Genomic DNA, 7,500 nt, shown 5'->3' with positions numbered 1-7,500 from the left:
TGACCACGTTCCATTCCCGGTCGGTCCTCTTCGTCACGCAAGTTCCGCCGGCTGATCGGAAAACGCTCCAATTAGCGAATTAACTCGTTAATTGGCGCAAATTATACGATTCAACGTACGACCGGCGCATGAGCATTGTTTAATTAATAAACTCACTGAACATATGTCATAAGATACTCCTCGGCCAAACTGGGTATAATTTAACGTGATTATAACGCGCTCGCGCTTAATAAATCATTCGATTTAAAATGCTATTAATTTTCGGCGCGTGCTCCGATTATCAACGGGCGAGCATTATAATCGGAGCAGCGATAATGCGAAAGAAGAAAAGTATGTACAAACACGCACACACACGTGTGTATGTGTATGGTATGGTATGTGTATGTATGTGTCATGTCACACACACACATACGCGCACAGATTGTCGCGAAATCGCGAGAGGAAATGGAGCGTGCACGTGGCTGCAAAAGTACTTGTATTCATTATGACCTAGGTACCGAAACAGGTGATTGGTGTATTGCAACTAGTTCTTTGCACCTGGGTAGCTGCGATAGGCTGCTAGAAAGAGAGAAATAGAACAGTGGTGTTTTGGTGATGTTAACAAGAATTCTGCCTCGTGTACTACTCTCTACACACTACAGAAACGGCTGAACATCATACAGGAGATGTAAAATATGGACAAACACAAAAGCGACAAACATGGGACGAGGACCGTTTTGTACGATCGTACGGGAGAAAATCAAACGTTAATCAAAAAAGTGGGAGCATCTTGGGAGCATCTGAGGGAGGTGGCAATTTGGAGAAATTCACGTGGCTTCGAGGAGGAGGAGGAGGAGGAGGAGGAGGAGACCAAAGTAAACGTCTCGATGATAGTTGTGTGAGGGACGTGCCGATGACGTTCGCGGTCTGTTTTCTCGTCTACGTCCAAAACTGACCGGGGACTACAGACTGAGGGGGTGAAAATACGCGAGGAAAGCGCGTGTGTCGTTTCTGCGAGTTTCTCGAGAAACGAGAAGAGTCACGTGTCACGTGACAAAGCATCACGTCAGCGGTCTTGGCGGTACGTAAGAAAATTTCGGTCCAAAAGTCCAACGCAGCGAATTCCCGATTAGGCTTTTAGAGTCAACAATATCCCGAGCCGATGTAGACGCGCGACACAGCGGCGGCTTTTCGTCGCTTCTTCCCTCAATCGTAATTAAAACAAACACGCCATTTGACGCACCGGATATATTCGCATTATCGAGAGACACGGCGAATCATCGTGCTCCTGGCACAACTATCATGTAGCACGAGCACTGCGCAACAATTGGCCAATATTATTGCACCATCGTTAATCTGTGCTCACGACCGCGCGATAACGCCGCACGTGTATAAATATCTGCGGCGTATAGATCTGCGCGCGTATATGTCGGCGCGTGTTACCGTAGAACACACGATACGTGTTCAACAGCGTGTGAAGCACGTAAAGGGACTATTGCGATCAAGGGTGAAGCCCGACGACGTATACACTCGACGTAGATTGGCGAAAAGCAGCGCAGCAAGGAAAAGCTCCTTTCGACGCAAACCCAGGAAACTGAAAGAGAGGGTGACGGTAAACGTGAAAGAACGAAGAGAGAAAGAGCCTGCGTGACAGAGATAGACACAGAGAGAGAGAGAGAGAGAGAGCTAGAGAGAGAGAGAGAGAGCTAGAGAGAGAGAGAGAGAGAGAGAGAGAGCTAGAGAGAGAGAGAGAAAGTAAAGGAGGTATACAGGTCAAGGTATAGGAAGAAGGAAGGGCGAAGAAACAGGGCGAGAAAGAGGGTTTTTTTTGGCAAGGAGACATGCAGAGAGGAAGGCGGGAGAAGAAGGAAAGGGGGCTGGCTAAGGTGTGGGAGGAAAGTGGAACAAAGTGCGGTCGAGGGGAACATGCGTGCACTTCGAGTCTTTTGTTCTCCGCGAGCGATATCCTCAGCCTGCACAAAAGACTTTTTCGAGGGTATCGCGAGGAGCATCGATGATACCCTCCCTCTTCTTCATGTCCGTACGAATCCGGAATTTTTAAATTTTCGTCCGCTCGGGCGTATCGCTTGATAGAGAAAAGTACAGTGGGACGCGGCTCTGATAATCGAGCGATGTGACGGGAGACGGAACGAGAGATAGAGTGAGAAAGAGCAGAGCAGAGCAGAGCAGAGAGAGAGAGAGAGAGAGAGAGAGAGAGAGAGAGAGAAAAAGCGAAAGATCGATGATTATTGAGAGTAATAAATGCGGATCCAAGCAATCGTGAGAATCAAAGAGAAGTTATGTTCAAGTGGAAAAATAAAGAAAAAAAGTGGAGCAATTTCTTTCCAAGCTTGTTAGGCGAAAGCGCGACGTGTTTTTCTCTTTCGTTATTTTCCGCGCCAGCTCGAAGAGATAATCTCTTCGTTATTAAAGAGAGACGAATTTAAACGATTAAATACTTTCAGTCTACGTGAAGCCACGGTGAAGAATTTGTCTTTGTGCTTGCAATTAGTTACATCGACGCAACTAACGTTCAATTATTATCTATCGTTTGGAGTGACACGATAATACTTCGGAAAAATTAAGTATCCGCGCGCTTCATGGCACGGATTTGACAAATAACTCGTCTCTCCAGGCGCGCATTGCAACAACATTGAAACTCGATACCGCGGTACACGTCCCCGTCATTTTCTCTTTACGACAAGCGACATCAACACCACTGTACTTTATTATCGCAGCTCAACAGTGAAAAGGACAGAGCATCTACTTTACCCTTTCAGACATTGACCAATTCTCAGCGGAGATAATTAAAAAAAAGGTGTAAAAAAAGACGACACACTTGCATGAAGCACACGCCACATGGAACGACTTGCGAGGTCGAGGCTGGAGAGAGAGAGAGAGAGAGAGAGAGAGAGAAAGAGAAAGAGAGAGAGAGAGAAGTAGAGAGGAAAAGAGATTATTAGTTGTCGTGGCTTGACCCATTAATATCCAGAATTTCCATCAAATTCAATGTCTAGTGCACGATACTATTGTGGAAAATTAATTTTATTAAGAATATTCTAATCTACTTTGCATTTAAATAACGTTACACATACCGTCGACATTTCCGTCAAATAAATTCCATCATGAAAATGATAATTTCTAGGATTTATTTATACTCGTCTGAGAGTTTGTTTAATGGGACAAACATTGACACAGAACATGGCGAAGAGCGTCGGTATCCGGCGACAGGAACTTTGTGCGACGATGCTGTATACTTTTACGAATTCTATTGAATTGAGAGATGTAGTAGCCTTCTCTCTCATGTTTCTCTAGCATTTAATGATACACGTTTCATTTTATCGACGAGACTCGTTCCTATCGCAATTTACCGACAATCAGTATGGAGAAGTAGAAACAGAACGGACAGTTTGGTTGTGTGATGAAGAAAAAACAGGAGGGACCGTCGCTTGGAGGGACCCAGAGAAGATTTGATTCGGGAGGCGAGATAGCGGACTTCGTTATCACGCAAAGAAGAAAACACTTGGACGAGGTACTCAAACCAGTCGTCAAGTTAGATTACGAGGAATTTGGGAGGGACGAAACCAAAAGGCGCAAACAGAAAACGGACAGAGTAAATACGAGTCGGGAATAATAAGAAATAGAGCGTAATTGTGAGGAAAGAGTTAATGTTATAGAGAAAAAGGAAGAGAGAGAGAGAGAGAGAGAGAGAGAGAGAGAGAGAGAGAGAATATGAGAATGGAAATAGTACAGAAAGAAGGTAAATAAAAAGGAAAGAATAAAACAAAAGAGATAGATAGATAGATAGACAGATAGATAGATAGATAGATAGATAGATAGAGAGAGAGAGAGAGAGAGAGAGAGAGAGAGAGAGAGAGAGAGAGAGAGAGAGAATGCATTACCGCAATGCTAGCCCGAGATTGTGCGGCCTTAATGTGGGCTTGAAGGTGCAGAGGGGGGTGGAAATAGCGGCAGGGGTCCCGATTGCATCGGCCCTTGACAGCGTCCATGCAGACCGTCACAGAGCCGTCCTCGTTCGCCTGCACCGTCTCGAGGGGGTGCGCAAACCGGCACTCCGTCTCGCCGCGTTTGCACGCCCCGCGTTGAAACTCGCGACATACCTACAGCAAGAGCGAACACGCATGGCATGGCACTCTATCTATGTGGGCAAAGGGGGGTCTGGGGCTAGGCTCAAGGGGTTGGTGGAGGACGGGGTTGGCTGGCTTGGCAGGGCTGGGGGTGCAAAGTCAGAAGGTGGATCGTTTGGTCGATCGATCGATCGATCGATCGATCGATCGGTCGGTCGGTCGGTCGGTCGGTCGGTCGGTCGGTCGGGTCAATCGATCGATCGGGGACAATCGAGGATAACGGGTGAGACGATTGTTCAAACGGTCGCTGGCTCTCCTTCGATTACGATCGCACATTATACTGTCCGATGGTTGCTTGGAGCTAGACTGACTGGGTAAGAGCAGATGGGTGAGATACACAGAGGAAGAAAGAGAGAAAGAGTGAAACGGTGGTGGTGTCGTGATCGGTTGGTCCCTCAGCGGTGACAAGAACGATGACACCGTGACCTCGTGACATCGTATCACACGGATTCCCCATTCGTTCGCGTTGGACGATGTTGGGTCGGATTGTGCTGGATTGGAGCTGGATTGGGTCGGAACGATGCTTGGAAAGAGATGCTTTCATGGTGGTATCATGCTTATGGTGGTGTCTTATGGGATGCTAGCTGGAGTGTCTTTGGAATAACGATTAGAGTGACGTCTCGGTCACCTTCTGTATTACGCTACAGAGTGTTACAAAGTGAACAAAGAGACACGGGCTCTCGTTTGCACGATTCCTGGCAGACGCGTGCATACCTTGTCAAAAATCACGTGCATGCGTTCGCGGGGTGCACTGTCACGTTAAACCAGTATAACTGAGAAAACAACAAAACAGACAATCTAAAATCATCCTAAACGTTCGCGTAAGACCGACGTGAATCCTCTCTCAGTATGTATATGTGTGTATCGTGATCGTACAATGCGCGCGTGACAGGAAGAATCTCGCAGAGAGAGAGAGAGAGAGAGAGAGAGAGAGAGAGAGAGAGAGAGAGACAGATAGATAGATAGATAGAGAGAGAGAGAGAGAGTCGAATAAAAGGGAGATTCCGGAGTGATTCGCGAGCGGGATAGTAGGTGCGGTTAGCCGACACTGAATGGGAGGTAGAGACTTTCGTGAACAGCAGATACACTGAGGAACGTTGGCGTTAACGGAGTGGGATCTTTCTACTTTGGCGAGAACGAGCGTTGGCCGTGGATACACGTTACAGAACACGTACACGCGAGAAGTCGATTAATGACCGGCTGACGAAGCAACAAACTGCTTCAAAAGCGCGCGATGGCGTCATAATTTTACGGCGCTTTTAAGAGCCGCGGTTACCCCGGTTATAAAGAAGAGAGAAATGAAAGAAGGAGAAAACGGAGAAAAAGACAAGAACGAAGGGGGCCCTCCTCCCGTTGTCGTCGTCGTCGTCGTCGTCGTCGTCGTCGTCGTCGTCGCGGATTAACTTGGTTGTCGCGTTGTCGTTAATTCGCCGGGCAAACAAAATTCATCACGAGCTAGAAGGGCACGCGCTGTGTGCGGCGAGTCGGCGAGTTGCGCGTTAGTCCGCGTGTGTGCGTGTTAAACGCGTGGGCTGAGTGAAATTTCGGGAATCTCGCTAAAACGGGCAAATTGTATTTCGACTGACGCGGCTCACGTGTAAAGCTGGGATCGAACAGGTTCCTCGGGAATTGACTCATGACGTCGCGCGTAAGAAGCGTTTCTATTAGATTAGCGCGCGCTCATGATTACTTTCGCGCGCAGGGTAAATTTAACTATGTCGATAGTTACAGCCGCGACACGACCGCGGTAAGAATATCGGAGCTGCGATAACGTGTATCTACGGTCGACACCTGGCCGCATAGAGACTACTGCTAGGCTTTTAGTGTGTATGGCAGCCACAGAGCTCGTGCCGAACCTGGCGAAATGTACAGGCGGGACTACGTCGTTCTTTTTACACAAGACGGATGTATACAGAGAGGCAATCAAGAGTATCGGCGTGTGAAGAAATAGAAGAGTAAGAAGAAGATTAATAGAAAGAGAGAAACGAAAGGACGTATAGGATGAGCGAAAAATGAAATATAGAAAGAAAAAGAGAGAGAGAGAGAGAGGCAGAGAGAGAGAGAGAGAAAGAAAAAGAGAGAGAGAGAGAGAGGCACAGAGATAAATCGAGAGAAAGAAGGAGAAAAAGACAGAGAGTAGAGAAAGAAATGAGAGTGAGAGTAGAGCAACGTGTAGCTAGCAACTGGATCGAGTGATGCGAAAGAGCGCTCCGTTTGTGGGCTTCGGGTCTGTTTCGGGGGAGGCGTTTAGAAAGAGCCAACCTGACACACACTTCTTATTATTTGTCGGTAGTTGTTGCTCTTTTCTCTTTTCCCTTACGTCTTTTCTGGCCGTTGGTAAGTACGTTGCTCTAAGCGTCATTGGCACTTGGCTCGGAGCACATTCTCCATACTTGACGTGTCTCAAACGACATCTCCGCCACGGACATCTGTCGTTTGTTCCGCTCTACGCGGAACGGTTCGCGAATTTCGCGACGGCGGCGAGTGGAAGAAAAAAAAAAAGAAAACCTACTTACCGATGGGTAAACAGGGGCGCGCTCTCGCACACGAAATTCGCATCCGTGGACGACGTGTAGTCATCACTATTACGAGAACGAGAGGCGCGTTACTTCCCGCCGAAAGTGGCCGGGGAGGATCCGCGAGATGCGGCCGGCTCTGCTGACCGACTCGTGTTACGAGGCTAATTTTAGCGCCGGAGCGAGAGAACGGTTGTGCTTATACCAACGCCCAGAAAAGGGACAAGTTAGATAATTCTATTCTACCGATGGGAGCTGAATATATACCGTGTTCAAATCTGTCAAAGCGACGAGTAGCACGCCGTTACTCGGTGCACCCTCGCCCCGCCCAATAAGGTCCTAGGGACACTGGGAGTGAGGTCGGAGGTGGGAGCTTTGGACGACGATCGGAGGGGAACAAAGGGGGCAATACGATAAATGCCTCCACGAGCATCCTCCGGTGTATTATCAATCGGGTTAATTCGCGCACGTATTAAAGGAAAATCTGCGCATGCATCACGTACCATTCCCTGTGCATTCTCGTCGCGCCTCCCGTCGAGAGAAGTAGCCGGTCTCGAGCAAGAGAGAGAGAGAGAGAGAGAGACAGAGGGAGACAGACTTCTCTCGCGAGCAGCTGTACTGTACTCGTATGTGCGGCGATCCTTCTTTAAAACTCATACAAGTCAATAAGAACAATCACGAGAATCGAGCGAAGCGCTGAAGATTCTTCATCGCAGAACAAAAAAAAAACAGAAAAAGAAAATAATAAAGTCACGCGCATCGTCTCTGAAAAGAAACTCCGGCGAGTAGCGGCTCATCGCTACGATGCAATCAGCTAATCGCGCGTCTCCGAGTGTCATGACAGCGCGCTTCGGGCC

The 7,500-nt window shown here is 47.9% G+C and overlaps 1 protein-coding gene across 15 annotated transcripts in view; it reads right to left on the bottom strand.

Moving 5' to 3' along the window:
• Nucleotides 1–7,500, bottom strand: part of LOC105190716 (histone-lysine N-methyltransferase 2D) — a 397,403-nt gene that overhangs the window by 13,690 nt on the left and 376,213 nt on the right. For 10 of the 15 annotated variants that reach the window (XM_011153602.3, XM_011153604.3, XM_025306881.1 and 7 more), the window contains one exon: nt 3,882–4,100. The exons of the other annotated variants lie outside the window; for them this stretch is intronic. In XM_011153602.3, coding sequence (XP_011151904.1) covers nt 3,882–4,100 — 219 coding nt within the window. The remainder of the gene's footprint in view (nt 1–3,881; nt 4,101–7,500) is intronic. 15 annotated transcript variants of the gene reach the window in all.

The sequence above is a fragment of the Harpegnathos saltator genome, unplaced genomic scaffold (assembly GCF_003227715.2).
Source record: "Harpegnathos saltator strain DR-91 unplaced genomic scaffold, Hsal_v8.6 scaffold81, whole genome shotgun sequence".
NCBI lineage: Eukaryota > Metazoa > Arthropoda > Insecta > Hymenoptera > Formicidae > Harpegnathos > Harpegnathos saltator.
The sequence above is the reverse complement of the archived record's forward strand: the minus strand, read 5'-3'. Positions and strand labels throughout refer to the sequence as shown.